Genomic DNA, 18699 nt, shown 5'->3' on the forward strand with positions numbered 1-18699 from the left:
GACAACATCTGCAAAGTTACAAAGTTCAAAGCAAAGGGAGATATTTTCTTTCACAGAAATCACTTTTTAAGGACCACAACAAACGGCTGGTATGGACTACAATGAGCAATGCAGTCAATTAAATTTACATAAACCCCACCCCCCGGAACGCTATGACAGAATATGCTAATCAATGACTAGAAAATAGTTAACTCCACATCAGCTACACAAAATCTTCAATTAACCATTCTGAAATTTCTTGTTGCATTCTACATGTCACTTCTTGAGTCTCTCCATCTTTGTCCGACTCTGGTGTGAACATAAAAGGCCAAAAGTTTTTTACGTTTTCAGTGTGTGTCTGCAGGAGGTAATCAAAGATGCTAATGCAGCTTTTGAAGCTCCACCCTCTGTCCCCGGGAGCAGCAGCTCATTTGCATTTAAAGGGACACACAAAACACGTTGCGTTTTTGCTCACCCTCAAAAAGTGACAATTTTAACATGCTATAAAAATATATATCTGTGGGGTATTTTAAGCTAAAACTTCACATACACACTCTGGGGACATCAGAGACTTATTTTACATCTTGTGAAAGGGGCATTATAGGACCCCTTTAAGACAAACCATGTTCAAATTCATCCACCATTGCTGAGTATTTTCTCCTTAAAACTGCAGTGAAAAAAAGATTGCCGTTTGAAATCACCCTAATTCTCTACGTCATAAACATGTTGTAACCAATCAAGTCAAAGGACGTGCGGGCGGGAAGAAGGGGAGTCTCAAGAGAAGCCAGGTATCCCGCTATATTTTTCTTTTGATATGAAAAATCGGATACATTTAGCAATATAGCGGGTGAATTATGTATGTGATGTATATTACGATGTTATGGTGAATGCTGACGTTATGAGTTGTTTCTAAGGATGCTGATTGTTAGAAGGCAGCTGTCTGACTCTGAGGTGGCGAACGGTTCTAATTTGCATATTTCTACAGGGGACTTTTAAAATCCGAGTTGCGCCATTTTGTTAGTGTATAGATATCAGACACATTGTAGCTAAATATACTAACTAGTTCATATATAAACTAACTTGGAATGCAGATTAATAATAGTATTAATGTTGCAGTGTTCATCTTGTTGCTAGGCCGATTGGAAAGCTGTAACTTAACTGTATTTTTCTTAACTTAGCGTAAGGCTAATCTACAAGTAAGATTAAACAATTTCAAAACAAGTTAATATATTATATGCATGTATTTATTTGGTTAATTTTGCAATTATGACACTCTCCACGGAAACGCCAACGTCATGCGTCCTGTAATTCTGCTTCTCGAGCACAAGATGGCGATGTCGCCATGTTCCAAAACTACGGATAATATCTGGACTCCTCTCGAGGTAGACCTACGATACGATACAGGTAATGCAGCACTAAACTCATCCATGGTTCTTTGTGCAGATATTTGCTTTAAACAATAGGAAAGAATGTGAGCCATTTAATATTCATGAAAATATGCTCACAACATACCAGAATAAAAAATAACTCAATTAACCCAGAATAAACCCAAATGTCCTTTCATGACCTTAATGATGATTTATAAAGCACTGCCCTCAGGTGTCTGCAGTCTTTTACATGTGATTTGTTATTATCTCAGACTCTGTTCTAGCAGTTAGAGGATAAGAAATGAATATGACATGTCACACACACAGTTATGCATAATTGCTTATGAGCACATGCATGTTCACAGTCTATGCATACATTGCTGTCATAGAATCATGTAGTGACCTTAAAATCACTCATATTCGCTTACCTTTGTGTGTGTGTGTGTGTGTGTGTGTGTTGACTCAGCATGGCTGATGCAGAGCGTGAGTGTGTATGTGTGTCAGTGTGTTGCTGTCTCATCCTTGCCGCTTTGCTGAGGCACCTCTCTCTCTCTCTCTCTCTCTCTCTCTCTCTCTCCCCCAGCATCTCCAGTAGCAGCAGCAGGGCTGGTTTAAGCAGCGAGACGGCTTCCTCTCTCCCCTCTTCAGAATCCTTCTCTCCTGAACAGCAGTGCTGCGTGCCTCCGCTGCTCCTGATTCTCTGTGTCCTGCTCATCATGATCCTATGGGTGAAGATGGGAGAGGACTCTCTGGAGGAGCTCATTAGACGACTCACTGTTATCGTACAGAAAATCGGTAGGAGGAGCTGTGTGTGTGTGTGTGTATGTGTGAATCAGTGGTATTGGGAAGAAAGATGGGAACTGTAGCTCAAGGTTGTTTGCAGCTTCAGTTTGCCTTTGCTTTAGTAAATATTTGCTGAGAACGAGTTGTATTGATTTTACCTCTGAATGAATCCTTCCAACGTGTGAAACCACAACAGCTGTAATGTTTCGATCTTTATTATGTTTCGTTGCTCAAAATTGTTGCTGTTGATTGGCATCACTTATATGCCTTTTTGAATTTGAGTTTTGAAGTCTGAATGAACTTTTCAACATTTCTAATTCGATTTTTGACATTTGAACTTCAATTAGAATATGAAATCGGTATTTGGGATTGGTTTAAAATAAGAATTAAATTCTGAAATAGATTTTTTGACATTTGAACTAGACATTTTGTATGTTGCATTCATTTGTTTTTTTATATACTGAAAGCAGAAGAATAAGAAAATGGTGCCTTTTTTGTTTTCTAAAAAGCATGAATTCAGCTTGATTTTGATTTTATTTTTTTACATTCAGGGATAGAAAGTGGATAAACAGCTTGAATATTCTATTTCCACATGTAGGACAGGCATGAAATGCCCCTATCCATTGATTGGTCGACCAGCGATCAACCTTCATCAGTTCTTCCTCAGTTCCATGTAAAAGAATAATAGTCATCCGCTGCTATAGTTGCACAGATATTTAAAGCATAAAAACTACACATTCTTGTTTTTGAAAAAGGCATGGTATTCTCATATTTCTGCTTTCAGTATTAAATGAAAAACTGATGAATGCAACATACACGGACTGAAATTGAAAACTGAATTAGAATTAGAATTATGCTGTTGTTTTTTGAATTGCAATTTTGAATTGTAGATTCTCTCTTGCTCTTTCTCATTTATGTCTGTGATGAGTAACCCTATCAGTGTTTTTATGATGTCTTCTTCCTCCCATTCTCTGAGGAATTCGGTTAGTCCTATTTCCCTAAATCTGAGCAGTCTGCCACTGGCAGTGAGTTGAAAACACACACCGGCACAATGAAGCAGCAAACACACAAAGCGTAGTAACACCCTTTCTCACATTCATGGTGTTTCAAAAATATTATATGTCTATAAATGGGTCATCCTTTAGTCAAGAGGTTTTGGCCTTTAGTGTTCTGGTGTATAAAGATACATGTTACTGTTTACACAGTGGTGAACTCACACTCACACTCAACCTGCGCATGTTCCCACACTCACTTATTTGCTGAAGCTCTACAAAATGAGTTATCATTAGTTAAAGGGATACTCCACTTTTTTTGGAAATAGGCTCATTTTACAACTCTCCCAGAGTTAAACAGTTGAGTTTTACCATTTTCGAATCCATTCAGCTGATCTCCGGGTCTGGCGGTACCACTTTTAGCATAGCTTAGCATAGATCATTGAATCGGACAAGACCATTAGCATCTCTCTCAAAAAAATGACCAAAGATTTTCGATATTTTTCCTATTTAAAACTTGACTCTTCTGTAGTTACATCGTGTACTAAGACCGACGGAAAATGTAAAGTTGCGATTTTCTAGGCTGATATGGCTAGGAACTATACTCTCATTCCTGCGTAATAATCAAGAAACTTTGCTGCCGTACCATGAGTCCAGCAGGCGTAATGATATGACGCAGCGCCTGAAAATAGTCCCCAGTTCGGTAACTTCCAACGTGACCGGGACTAAGTTAGTCTAACCTATTAGACCTATTTTCAGGCGCTGCGTCATATCATTACGCCTGCTGCACCCATGGTACGGCAGCAAAGTTTCTTGATTATTACGCAGGAATGAGAGTATAGTTCCTAGCCATATCAGCCTAGACTTTACATTTTCCGTCGGTCTTAGTACACGATGTAAGTACAGAAGAGTCAAGTTTTAAATAGGAAAAATATCGAAAATCTTTGGTCATTTTTTTGAGAGAGATGCTAATGGTCCTGTCCGATTCAATGATCTATGCTAAGCTATGCTAAAAGTGGTACCGCCAGACCCGGAGATCGGCTGAATGGATTCGAAAACGGTAAAACTCAACTGTTTAACTCTGGGGGAGTTGTAAAATGAGCCTATTTCCAAAAAAAGTGGAGTATCCCTTTAAGTTTCTTCCCAGTTAAAATATAATCAGCAGAGGTAGCATTAATTTATTAGACTTTTATTTTGTTTTAAATGAATTGGAGTGAGTATATGATTCCAACCATTGTGCAGACCAAACAGCTGTAAACATTTTTGTACAGCATTTTTGTGTCTTTATGGAAATCTAAAAATACAGAAAGATTATTGTAAAGTTATAGGTTCAGTAGCCTGGAAATCCAGACCTAAATCTAAAAGATTAATGGTCTGGCATCGACTAATGAAAATCGCCCAGCTCGAGGGGCGGCACCAAGCATGCATTTGAAAATCTCACTGCACGCAATTGGATAACACTACGACCAATCACAACAATAAACCCCATACGCTTAGCTACCAGCGGAGCTAACTGGTAGATTAGACTCTTACCGTATCCGGTCGGCAAAACAGCAAAAACGCCCTTCTTGCAAAGGAACGATTCGAGCGGCGTCTTCTGTTCCTCTTTTAGATAAAAAGCCAAGTCTAACTCGTTCATTGTAGCGGCCAAAGTCGTTTCAAACAACTGGTATTCATCCATAACCATCTTGCAATGTTTACTAATGACTTCGACGTCACAGCGCTGTCGTCATCTGTTTAGCTCGCCTCTGGCCCGCCTATATCAGATAACCCGATGTGATTGGTGCAGCTCAGATCGAGGGGCATATTTAATGAGCATCATTATTCGACACCAGAGTAACTCGCTGAGCAAATTCAACTTGTGCTCTCGCGAGAACTCTGGATTACCAGGGTATAGGTTTAGCGCTAAGGGATAGAAAACATCATTAGTTCAGTATACAAACAGTAGAAGTAAATGGAAAGCCCCCACCAAACCAATGTTGCGATTCAATTTGCAAAACCGAGCTGATTCACCTATGAACAAATGTTGAAATGCCGACTTGGAATATGCTTGTGTTTGTGTGTGACCACGCTAGCAGTTTTGTCCACTATGTTGACCAATGTTTCTCGGCTGCGCCATTTTGTGCCTTAAAAAACTTCAAGAGTAACTGGCTAGTGTTTATTAGGTGTTTAAAACTTGGCCTAGCCAAAGAGCTAATGCTGGCCCACAGCTGTCTGCTCATATTCACAATTTCTCTGTCACACACTCACACATGACATAACGTCTGCACTCTAAATGTCACCCATTGTGCAAATCTAGCTTATCGCATCTCCCCGCACAGTGACAGTTAGATTAGGAAGTGATCACAGATCTGAATTGTAATTACTGTCTAAATGTATTTTCATTTTTGAGTGAATGATACACACAACTGAAGCAAATGCATCTTTCTCTATTGAAAGCAACATATATATTGCGAATAATTATGTTGGCTTGACAAAGCTCATCTATTTAGCCGAATTACATTTCTAACAGTTATTCGTCCTAGAGCTCGTCCAAACTCGGCACAGACCTTCAGGATGATCCGACTCGGTATGCTATACACATGCAAAAATATGTTAGAAACATGCTAGCAACGTCCAAGCAATGTGCTAAATTATGCTAGCAACACATTAAAACATACTAGCAACATGCTAGCAATAGCTGAGTCTCATTTTGAAAGCTGCGTCCTTCTGAGGTCGCATTTGTCGGCGACATACGTCATCGAGGATGTCTAATTTCAGAAAAGTAACCATTATAAATTTACTGTTATTCCTGAGGTATAAAATACTGTAATTTATTTCCTACTGTGGAATATAATGGTTCTGAAATTAGGCGGCCTCGATGTGGCCTCTGGAGGACGCATCCTTTGAAATGAGAAACAGCAAATGTGTTAAAACATGCTATAACATGCTAGCATTGTACTAGGGATAGGATAAAACATGCTAGCAACATGCTAAAACATGCTAGCAGTGTGTTAACATGCTAGCATTGTACTAGGGATGGGATAAAACATGCTAGCAACATGCTAAAACATGCTAGCAGTGTGTTAACATGCTAGCATTGTACTAGGGATGGGATAAAGCATGCTAGCATCGTACTAACATCATGCTAAAGCATACTAGCAACATGTTAAGAAAATGCAAAAGAATGCTAGAAACAGAAACATGTTAGCTATATCTGGCAATGCCTAGAAACATGTAATTTAACCATGGTTTTACTACAAATAAAACCAAAAAGAAAAAAAAAACATTGTTGATATAGTTAAACCATGGTAACCACAAATTAACTATGGTATTTGTAGTAAAACTGGTTATACATGATATTCAATCCGCCAAAAAAACATGGTTACTTCACTTTTACCATAATAAAACCATGGTTAATTTTCATAATGGGTGGTCTGATGTGATTTCTTAGTGATCTTATGAGGTCTAATTGGGTCTCAAAAGGATTTCAGGGACAGAACTGGTTTTTATATGGTTTCTTGGAAGTCTAATGTGTAATTGTTTTCCTTAATTCATCTGACTTACTTTCTGTCTATCTGACAGCACAACCTTCAAATCTCAAGCTTTTAAAACTATTCTTTCAGACCATGCTTTGTCAAGCCAACATCAAATCATCGATCTAGTTTTTGTTTTATAGTACGGTAGATGTTTTACCAGTGACGTTATTTTTGAAAGGCTCTAAAAAGCGTTGATGTTCCAGCTCAGGTTAGCCACAAGCGGAAGCGTAAAATACAATACTAACAGCCTTCAATCTGCAATGTGTTTTATGATATTACATCATCATTTATACACTTTTACCTCTATTATCTCTGTATTTATTGGCTCTAAATACTGTAGAGTGTCTGAGGGTTGCTGTGGTAACGGGTTCTGTCGTCTTTCAAGAGGAGGCCGTTTTCTTCTGTAGGGTTACTTCCACCGTGGTAATAGGATGAAAACTAGAGGCCTAAATTACATGCTGTGGAGGCCTTTGCCCAAACCTTGGCAGGCGGGTTCTCCCTCTCTCCTCTTTTCTCTGTGTTCTCTGAAGACAGTGACAAGGGTGAAAGAGGGGGAGAATCAGAGCAAAGAGAGAAACAGAGAGAGAGAGAGATCTATCTATATCTATCTATCTATCTATCTATCTATCTATCTGTTGTCAGGTTTAGCTTACTTCTAGTCAGATTTGTTCCCAGAAGTAAACACACACTCGTCTATACATCTTACTATATCACAAGCTGATAAGTCAACTACTCTCTCATTCCTAGTACCACAATTAACTCTCATATTTGGTATTTAAGAATGATTTGTTTTATTTGTTTGTAGAGCATATGTTTTGAAAAGGTTAAAATTCATTTAGAGGTTTTGTTTCTGTTTAGAAAAAGTTAGTCAATTTGTCCCCTAAGTGGCGCACAAGAATGCTGGAGATTAGAGTCTACGTATGATTGTGTGTGTGAGTGTGTGTGTGTGTGTGTCCATGTGTAATTAGCAGAGCAGAAGGGGATTTGTGCTAAAACTCTCCCTCCCCTCTCTTCCACTCTTCTTCTCTCCTCTGCAAGAATACGTGTGTTTATTGCGACAGCCTGCATGAATGCCGGGGTTGTTTCCTTACAAACAGGAGGTCTCTCTGCGGTTCCCATCTGACAGAGGAAGCCCTCTGAGACCAGGACTGCTGTAGTCTTCCCGGCATTCTCTTGGATCAGATCGCCCTGGCTTGGGATTTTATTGGTCTTGCTTAGTTCAGATTGCAGGACTGTTTTTAGCATTGGACCGAATGTGGATCAATCTGAATTGGTTTTGGGCTGGTTCAGGCTGAGCCGAGACCTGTTGAGACTGGTTTAGGGACCAGTTTAAATGTCTCTGAACGAGTTTCTTCAGGAGGGCCAGGACGCCCCACAGCGGATCCTGTCCCGACTGACCCAGCTCCTCTACAACCTATCGGCTACAGTCTTACAGGGAGTCCCCTTCTCTCCTTTCACAACCTTCAGCCGCAAGAGCTCCTGGAGGGACTGGAACGGTGAGAGAACTGAATATCAGTGTGTGCATGTGTGGCGTAGCTACTTTCAGATGGTTTTTCTGAGGAAACAGGATGGAAATTGCTGACTGAGTCTGTTAGTTTGTGATGTGAGTCATTCAGTTTTAGAACTATTCTTTATGACATTTATAGGAATAGTTCAAGCAAAAATGCAACTTCTGCCATCATTTACTCACCCTCATATCATTCCCAACTCATATGACTTTCTTCTGTGCAACTGCAGAATTTTTGAAGAATATACCAGTTGAACTTTTTCATGCAGTTTCATTGAATGAGAACGGAAGCTTTCAGACTTAAAAAAATGAAGCACTTAGGTTTTTAAATTTAAGACATTGAAGCCTGAAAGCTCCAGCCCGCCTCAGGCGCTGCCAAGCCAAATGGCAAGCGCAAGCGTCCCTGAGACGGGCCACCCAGGGATGGAGGAACGAGCTCTTCGGGAAATGGTGACCGAACCACTCCCTCCCCCGGAGGAGGGCCTGGTGGAGAATCTTTGTTTTGTGTCTGTTTCTGTTCCGCCGCTGGCTCCCCGGAGTCCAGCGACACCCGAATTTTCAAAGAAAGAGCAAATTCCTCTGTTCCTGGATCCCAAGAGGGCCAGACTGGCGGTGTGCGACCCTGTAAAGCTTTGCCACCCCCAGCCCCCTCATGTATCGCCAGCCGGCAGCCAGGTGCGGTTCGAGGACCCGATTACGCCTTCTCACACACCCCCTGCCGACCTGTGGAGACGGGTAAGTGTTGAACCTCACACTCAGACCCTAAGTCGGGTCCCTAAGTCGGGTCCCTATCATCCACTTCGCTGCCCCTCCCCGGGTACGTCTGTGGTGCCTCTGGTCCCCCCGGCCCGGTTCGTGGAAGCTTGGAGAGTGCTTCCCAACCGGTCCAGCTGGCTCCTCCGCACCATCAGACTTGGCTATATGTTTTTATTGATTACAATTGCATGGAAATTATCTACATGCACATTTTTTCAAATATCTCCTTTTAAAAAGAAAGCCACACAGGTATGTAATACCATGAGGATGAGTAAATGATGAACAGAATGGTTTAACTATTTCTTGAACATAAGTCTGATGAAAGGAAATGTATACATTTGAATTTTTAAGTCAATTTAAGTGAATATTTGTCAATTTATTTGTGTGTGTGTGAAGTTGAAAGGTGGTTTCCTTGTGGGATTTCTCTCTCATCATTGAGATGCATGTGGATGGCCCATTGCCCAGATCATATTGACACACATCCTCTCTCTCTCTCTCTCTCTCTCTCGCTCAGACACTTCGTGTTAAAAGTTTTGTTTTCACAGTAAACCAATGTGCGTCTCAGCACAGAGCTGAACTGGCATATTTAGGGAACACGCATGGCACAAGAGACGTATAAATATTGTCAAATAGCATATCATCTCAACTTCTCCAAAAAATAATCACACACATACCAACTCGTAACAAACTGAAGAAGTGCATTGCATTGCTTTGCATACAGAATACAGTGGACAGACTAGGGAATACACACTCAAAAACAAGGCATTGACAAGAACAGTTTATCTGCACTGGGGAACAGATGTCTGACATCCTGAAATGTGAGTAAATCTGATCTTAAGCTTCTCTCTGTCTGCTTCTTGCTCTTAATAGGATGTCGCTTAAGTCTCAGTGTGTCTGTGTGTATTTGCTCTTTGATGTTTGACTTTCTGTGTGTTTAATATGAAACGACTCCTAGCATCCTTGTGATGTTGTCACACTCTTTTGTTCCGTATCAGCGCTATGCAGATGAGTTTATTTTGAACTTCATTATTTGTCATATTCAGACTCCACATCTTTTTAGTCTCAGACAAGCTTTAGCATATAGTCTTCAAAGTCTTTTATAATTAGAATATGAAGTTTATACACCCCATCTAGCACCAGTTGTCCAATTTTCCAGTGATTGCCAGTGTGTATTGTTCTTTTAAGGCAAGCGTCACTATAACAATTGCTTATCTGTGTTATTTTAGTACCATTTCTGAGACAGTGTTAACATTTTTATTAATATTTTGAATTTGAATTATTAGTTTTAATATTTACATTTCCCATTTTAATTTTAGCAATCTTGTTGTGTTGTGTTTTTTTTTTTTTTTTGTAGTTACTGTCTATATTGTTTCTATATAGTTTAATTTTTATTTCAGTTTAAGTTAAACTAAATGAAATGAGAAATGCTGCCCTGGCAACTAGCTAAAATAAAATAATTCTAAGATTCTAATTTTATTTCAGTTAACATTTATTTTCTATTTCAAGTAATTAAAATGTTTTAACCCTGTTGCTCATACTTAGAGTTTGAGGTATATTTGATGATCTGACATATTTTGCTCTACTTTTCTTTGTATAAATCATAGCCACGTGGAGTTCTGCAACCTGCTGTATGTTGTAATGGTGTCTGGTAATGGTTAACTTCAGCTGCAGGTTTGAGCGGTTTGCGTGAGGTCAAAGTATAATGGACAGCGGTTAAAGTCGTGAAGTGGTGCTGGGTCCATTTACGTGCGTGTTTGTGTTTGCTGTGAGAAGTAAATCCTTATAGCCAGAAATGGAAACGGTGTGCTGTTTCCTTCACAGACCTGGGAGGACAAGAACCAGGTACACGCAGAGCCCGCGATCAGGTACATGTGTTTAGTTCACCTCTGAGACCTTGAAATGACTTCTGAGGCTATGAGAAAGATTCTGACATGCTAAAAACTCTACATACAAAACAACTAAAAATGTGAGCTGTGAGCTGTGTGGTTGCAAGAACTTTACTGTAAAAAAATATAGTAGCAACAAAGTTTAAATGATTTACTGTGAATTATTTTCACTTCTAAAAACATTTTTAACAGTATTTGACTTTAAAATTACATGGAATGTCCCATTAGATCTGATATAGTTCCTCACCTTATAGAGTAAGGGAACTTAACCAATTTTACTGGGGGGTTTTATACAGTTTAATTTCTTTAACAGATTTTTACTGTATGATTTTTAGAGAAAAAAACTGATACTATATTTCAAATGAGAAAAAGACCTCAGTAATCTCAAGTATCTCCTTTAGAGTTTTAGAAGAGATCTCAAACTATCAAATCTATCCACATATTAATTTGATTATTTTTAGATATTTGTTGACAGTTCTTCATTTGTCCATTTAAACACTGCGTGCCTATAGACTGAACACGTAATACCCATGCGCTGGATGTCACTGTTTTCACAAATTATTTTTTGTAGTTTACACACAGAGACGATAACGGTATCGTTTTCAAAAGCTTGCACTTTGAATCCCATTTTCAAAAGTTTGCGTTTTCAGGCCCCCAAAACGCCATTGTCGTGTAAAGGAATTACCCTGGAAATCCTCTGAGTTTACTCTGGTGTCGAGTAATGATGCTCATTAACTATGCCCTTGTATCCAAGCTGCACCAATCACATCGGGTTATCTGATATAGGCGGGCCAGAGGCGAGCTAAACAGATGACGACAGCGCTGTGACGTCAAAGTCATTAGTAAACATTGCAAGATGGTTATGGATGAACACCAGTTGTTTGAATGAATGAGTTAGACTTGGCTTTTTATCTAAAACAGGAACAGAAGACGGCGCTCAAATCGTTCCTTTGTAAGAAGGACATTTTTGCTGTTTTGCCGACCGGATACGGCAAGAGTCTAATCTACCAGTTAGCTCCGCTGGTAGCTAAGTGTATGGGGCTTGTTGTGATTGGTCATAGTGTTATCCAATTGAGTGCAGTGAGATTTTCAAATGTATGCTTGGTGCCGCCCCTCGAGCTGGGCGATTTTCATTAGTCGATTAATCTTTCGGATTTGGGTCTGGATTTCCAGGCTATAAAGGAATGGCCTAAACGCATAAAAAGTTTTTAGTTAAAAACAGTGTAGTGTAAACTGCACCCAAAGGAGCAACCAAAAATATTCTTTTGTGTTCTATTGAAAGTCTGATGATAATGCAAATGGATATGACATTGCCTCTCAAATCACAGATAAGAGACAGATGTGTAGTTTGTTTGTGATCAAGTGAGTAACTGCATGCGTGTGCAGAATGGCTTTGTTGTGGGGCGTTACCTGTGGTTTACATGGGCGTGATAATAAAACAGTGTTACGTTCCTGACTGCAGCACTCACACCTGAGAGAGAAAGACACAGCGTCTCAGAGAGGGAGAGACAGACTGAGATATTTCAGGGAGGGAATATTTGCAATGTGAGGACAGACGGGATGTAACAGTAAAAGAGAGAATGACAGATTGAGACTTAAGTGAAGGAGGTGAAATGATACTGATGGAGGAGACTGGGACGCAGCTCCGGCCCCCGGAGAACTGCAGGAGCTTGGTGAAGATCCCTTTAGAGGAAATGGAAAGTTTCTACAGGTTCATTGTTTCCTGCGATGAGCTGATCTGTAAGTTCCTCTTTTGTCATGTGCTGAGAATATGAGAAGTGTTTGTGTGGCACTTTGTTGTTTTCCCCAGCACTTGTATTATGATGCATGATGTTGTTGGTAGTGATGTTTTATGGAATGTTTTTAATGTGATAATGCATCTGTCATCTGAATATGTGCTAGGATCCGCATGGTTGTGTGATGATACGCTGTCAGGTTTAACGAGCTGAATGTATTTCACCTACAGGAATAGTTACCTAAAAATAAAAATTATTTATTTATTTACTAATCCTCATGTTGTTCCAATCCAGTATGCTATAATATGTTACACATGTTTAAATCATTATTTTATAGCTTTTACCACAATGCTCCATATTGAGCAACAGTGTTATTTTAGTATTAATGATATACTGTTACAGTATTTTTTTTACTATTTTAATTTTATTTAAATTTTTGTATGTATTTTTGTCCTTTTAATTAGCTGTTTTTATATTTAAATGTATTTTATTTTAGTAATTTTAGTACTTCAACATCAACTTTAAAAAAAAAGTTTTTAAGATTAAGTTTTTCCATCTAATATTTATATTTTATTTTATTGCAGCTTTATTTCGATTAACAAGAAATGAATAGTTTTAGATTTAGTGTTAGTTAACAATAGCATGGTAACCTTGGTCTGTCAAGCTCCAAAAAAGGCCAAAATAAACACAAAATTACATCACTTATTAGAGATGCGCGGACGGGCTATTATTTCATCCGCAACCGCATCACAAAAATCATCATCCATCCGCCATCCAGCCGCACCAACCGCATCCGTTGATTTGTGTATACATATATTTTTCATTTGATTGGTTCAACCGCCCGCCACCCGCCTGAATTTAATTAAAATATTATTTTTCGTCACGTCATCCGCCCAATCCGCGGTTTATCCGCGGAGTCCGCGGCTGTAACCGCCATCCGCGCATCTCTAACACTTATTCCAGGTCCTCTAGTCACTTCCCCCGTTTGACCCTCCCCTAAAGCTCTCATTTGTTTCCAGAATTTTAAAATGGAACGTCACATGGTTACCACACATGTGACAACCAGTGTCTTTTTGATGGCAATGATGTTAACGCACCATTTTACATTTTTGATAGTCGATGTATGACCTTCTTTGGAGCTTGACTGCCCCTTGTGACGCAATTCTTCCAGTGTCCAAAATATTTTCAGTGTTCCGACAGCATATGGACTTGGAATGACACGTAGCCTAAATGCCAAAAATGTTGGGTCAGCTGTCCCTTTAAAACTTACTAGGTCAACCAGAATTAATAAGAAATAACGTGTTTTTAGTATGGGTAACTAGCTAAGTTGTCCTTATCCACTGAAACATCTGACATTCCACTTATCATGCGATTCCAGACGTTTGTAGACAGGATATTGTAATGAGATGCACCTGCTGGCATGTTCCTCTGTGGGTGTGGTTCTTCTTCCAGCATGGGCTTCTCTCTGTCTGTGCTGCTTAAGTGTTTTACATAACCTTTGCTTTGGGATAACACCACGACAACGAACATCAAACAAGGAAAGACTGAGCTCTACTTTAACACACATGAACCACTGAAGCGGTAAGAGGATACAAGTCAAGAGCATGTCTTTATTTGCCAATGGGGTTGGTGAGGTTTGCGTATAGTGTTATTATGAGGACACAGTTCAGAAGGGCGGGTTGATCTTAAACTACTTTAGGTTTGGTCTACACTGTTTATTTTGGATCAGCTCACCTGGTTTATGAAGCCTCTGATAATAAACCTATGCGAAACAGAGTCGGCCATTTTGGCTCTGAGCATCCAGCATGTGGCTGTAGGTTTCTGTTGTTTATGCCATTCAGCTGTGTGCAAGTGCATTCATTTGTAGTGCTGATCACCAGAGACTGAAGCTATGGAGTCATCTCTCATGGGAGCACAGGCAGTGCAGTAGCAAACTGCCTATAAACACACTTTGTAGAGAGCTGCAGCTATGCTTATACAACACCATAAACCCCTGAGTGAATTGTGTTCGAGGTGGTTTTGTACCATTTTTAGACATGCATCTGTGATACAGATCAGTACTAATCCATTATACATTATAGTAAACAATGCATTGTAGTCTTGTGACCTTCCCTCTTTGATTTAGCTGTCAGTGTTTGAGCCATCAGCCTTTTCCTCATATTTGTTTGCTCTGAGTAAACCTCTGCCCTCTCTGAGTTCATATATACTCCGCAATACTTGTTTTAGCGAAACAGCCAATGTTGTAGTGTACTGTATGTATTCAAGCAAATATCATATTGCTTGGGCTTTACTCTTTTCAGACACCAGCACTGACAGATCAAAAGCTGACTCAAATATGAGCATTAGAGCTATGAACTATTTAGAGAATTAAGAGATTGAAGCATTCACTATATAGCGGTTTTCTATTTTTCCATCCATCCGTAGTTCTGTAGATTTGTGTGGACATATTTTATGCTGTTTAACTCATCATTATCATTATTATATACATTATAATTTATACACACACACACACACACACACACACACACACACACACACACACACACACACACGTGTGTGTGTGTGTGTGTGTGTGTGTGTTTATCTATATCATTCAATCTATACAGGCTATAGCTGAAAGCTTTATTAAATTGGCAAAAGTATTTTTAAAAAATAAACACTGAATTGCATGTTTTTGAATTCTGCAGAAATCTACCGACCACTGCCCCCATTATCTCCTCTCGTCATCATTTTTCATTGGCTTTATGACCATCTCCCCTTTGGCTTTACTGTCAGTGTGTATTAGAGCCACTGGCCTCCGTATGGTTGCCACTCTTGCAGAATTCATACTTGTTTTGGAAGCCCATGAAATAGTGTGTGTGTACTTAGGATTTTTAGGAGACAGACATTGACTGTTTGCATGAATGTGTTTAGAGGCATGATTGTTATTCAGTCATTTTAGAGGAAACCAATTGATGAACCAACATTTTGCCACGATCAGCTGCTAATTATTTCTGCATTTGCTCTGGGGTTTTCCTCATAAGTGTGAAGTGCTGAATAATTTCCTCTTATTTGTGTACCTATTATCAGTTGTATTTGGTTTGGAACAAGAAGTTGGTCTGAAATTATAACTATTATAGTTGAATGGTATTAAGTTTAAAAAATAAATAAATACCTTGGTTTTATTGTACTTTACTGATCAATATACAGTACTGTGCAAAAGTCTTAGGCATGTTAATAGCCCCCCTTGTGTTAAAATGCTTTAAAGTGAGAATGCTTTCAAAAATAAAAATCACAAATTGAATTTATTTATGATTTAACTTATTCAAATCAATATATGGTGTAACGACCCTTTGCGTTTAACGGCTTTTGTCCAGGTACACTTGCGCATAGTTTTTCAGGTAGCTTTGCAGGAAGGTTTCTTCAAGCATCTTGGAGACGTTCTCGCAGTTCTTCTGGATATAGTCTGTAAATCCACACTTTTGCACAGTACTGTATATCTGTATTTCTTTTCTTTTTTCTGTTTAACAACCCAGTCTTTTTACATACCTAAACACCCTATAAATATTATTAATTGTAGGGCAATTTTTACCCATTCCTTTCCAGTCTTTTATGTGGAGATCTCTATGTGTGGACTTCTGCATTGTTATTCTTTAACTAATTTAATTATGTAAATTTTTACATGTGAAATAAGAAATGTATTTATTATTAAAAGGGATTGTTCACCCAAACAAATTGTCATAATTTACTGACTTTCTTCTGCGAACACAAAAGAAGATATTTTGGACCCCATTGACTTTTATTGGAGACTGAGAAAACACTGAGATTCTCTTCATAATATCTTCTTTTCTGTTCCGCAGAAGAAAGCAAGTCATAAAGGCATGAGAGTAAGTAAATTAAAATGAAAATTTGCCATGGATTCCTAAAGTTTTCCAGGTTTAGAAAAATCAGACGTATAAACACACACAGTATTTGCTAAAGCTTTCCTGTTTGGTAAAACTGTGTAAATTTAAACAGCCAACAGTAAGCATGGATAATTCGGACAGGGAATGGAGGATGAATCAGAGGCCTACACAGACTGTGATTCGGTTACAGTGTAAGTGCTGATTAAATCTGGACGATAAGGGGGTGTGGTGACATGAATGTCCCCCGAGTATAGCTAACCGCTACTGCTAACGGTCGTCCAGACATCAGAGAACGTGACGACTGTCGACACTGATCTAGGTTAATGATGGGAGATTGTCCCACAGGCATGACAGAATGTCTGGAGATAGAATGAATCAAGAAAAACAAGTGAAACATTTAGATGAAATAAGAGAAGGCATAATCTCATTGGTAAACCATACTTAGTATGTTATTCAAAGGAAATGCCTGATCTTATGACAGCTTTTCATTGCTTTTCTCCTCATCTTTGGGATTTTACATTAATTATAAAAAGGAAATTCCACTCTCTCCTTGTAGCTTCAGAGCCTGAAGAGGAAGTTCTTGCATCCTTCTTGTTGTTGTTTGTTGTTTTGTTATAAACCAGACATGTTGTCATAGTAATATCCTGTGGAGCCGTTGGACGGTGTTGTATTCATGTCTCTGTGTGTTCCTGGGACTTACAACATGGTGGTTGTTTTTTGCAGGTGCTTGACAGAAAACTACCTTTTGTCTTTTGGGCTTATTTAAGCTTGTTTCCTGTTTCATTATAGGCTTGGTGATCAAAAGAGCAAGCACAAAATAAAACTGGTTTATCAGGGTTTTTCGGACCATTTTGGCAATAAAAAGTATGGTAACACTTTACAATAAGGTTTCATTTGTTAAAGGGGTCCTATTATGCCCCTTTGCCCTTTGGGGTGGGGGGGTGGGGGGTGTCTACTAGAATAGTTTGAAGCGCTTCAAGTCTTTCATGCTTATTTTTCACGTATTTGCAGCTGTTGCAGCACCTATTTTCCCAGTCTGTCAGTAACGCTCTGTTTTGTTCCTGTCTGAAGCTGCATCTTCTGAAAAGCTCAATGTGCTCTGATTGGTCGGCTGGACCAGTGTGTTCTGATTGGATAATTGCTTCGAGCGTGTTTTGGAATTGTCACACCTCTTAATGTGCTGTTAACTGACATGAACATTTTTATAACTAATATTAACAATGGTTAATAAATGCTTTAAAAATAAATTGCTCATTGTTAGGTTATGTTTAAGGTTAAGTTTTTGCATTAACTAATGTTAACAAATGGGAGCTTATTGTAAAGTGTTACCAAAAGTATCTATAATTTGTTGTTGTAATGACAGAGATGTGTAAGAGTGTGCATTTCTTTTTCAATTGCTCTGCACATTTTATTTACTTACTATCCCCAAACTAACATCTACTTATGTGTGTCAACCGACACGTGATTCCAGGAGCTGTTTGTGATTTGAAACTTGTTTATCTCATGAATCTGATCTTTGTTGTATTCTCAGTGAACTGAGGATTTGATTGGTTGCTGTTTGATCTTTAGATGTGCTGCTGTGACCAAACCCATGCAAATAGCCACCACAGATTGCATGAGACTGATCACATGACTAGCCGTGTGTGTGTGTGTGTGTGTGTGTGTGTGTGTGTGTGTGTGTGTGTGCGCGTTTGTGTGTGTCTGACGTTTGCCAGCGACATCATCTGATAGGATGTTTTAATGTGTCGGATGATCATTGTGTTGAGCTGACATGAGTTGCGCACTCATTCTCGAGTGATTTGAAAATTCCCGCTTTCTGGTAAATTTGCAGTCATATGCTCACACCAGCATTAGTTTCCCTCAAATCTGCTGATTGACTGTAATTAAGGATTGTTCCCTAAAGCTGCTAAGGAAATTTAGTTTTTTTTTAAAGCCTTCTGCCTTGAACTGCTTTAGATTCAGGTCGAGTTGAGCAATCTGGCTGTGGATAATTGGAGGGAAAAATATATATTTCCATAGCAAAACAAGAATTACAGGAAAACATCTATTATGAAAGACGATTTCCTCCTAAGATACGAAGAATCATGTGCTTTCCTAAAAGTGTCTCTCTGTAAAAAAATGCATCCCTCCCTCCCTTGTGACTCAAATGAACACTAGAGTTCGTTTAAAAGAAGTTCTTAAACATGCACCTGAAATGCCACAATAAAGACTAATAAACTACGAGTCAGGAATCAGGTTACATGTAGAAATTGTAATAATTATGTATTTATAATAAACAACAATACCAATTG

General features: G+C 38.9%; 1 protein-coding gene across 7 annotated transcripts in view; it reads left to right on the forward strand.

The window, feature by feature from the left end:
- The first annotated feature begins 2015 nt into the window (after positions 1-2015).
- mcf2la (mcf.2 cell line derived transforming sequence-like a) overlaps positions 2016-18699 on the forward strand; it is a 78086-nt gene continuing 61402 nt past the window's right edge. For 2 of the 7 annotated variants that reach the window (XM_084390002.1, XM_084390008.1), the window contains exon 1: positions 7871-8135. In XM_084390002.1, the coding sequence (XP_084246128.1) occupies positions 7973-8135 (163 nt within the window). In that variant the 5' untranslated portion in view covers positions 7871-7972. Of the gene's footprint in view, positions 2142-7870; positions 8136-13975; positions 14106-18699 lie in introns of those variants that run through there. The other 5 variants (XM_084390003.1, XM_084390004.1, XM_084390007.1 and 2 more) reach the window with 4 other exon arrangements.

The sequence above is a fragment of the Rutilus rutilus genome (genome assembly GCF_951802725.1).
Source record: "Rutilus rutilus genome assembly, chromosome: 2".
Taxonomy (NCBI): Eukaryota; Metazoa; Chordata; class Actinopteri; order Cypriniformes; family Leuciscidae; genus Rutilus; species Rutilus rutilus.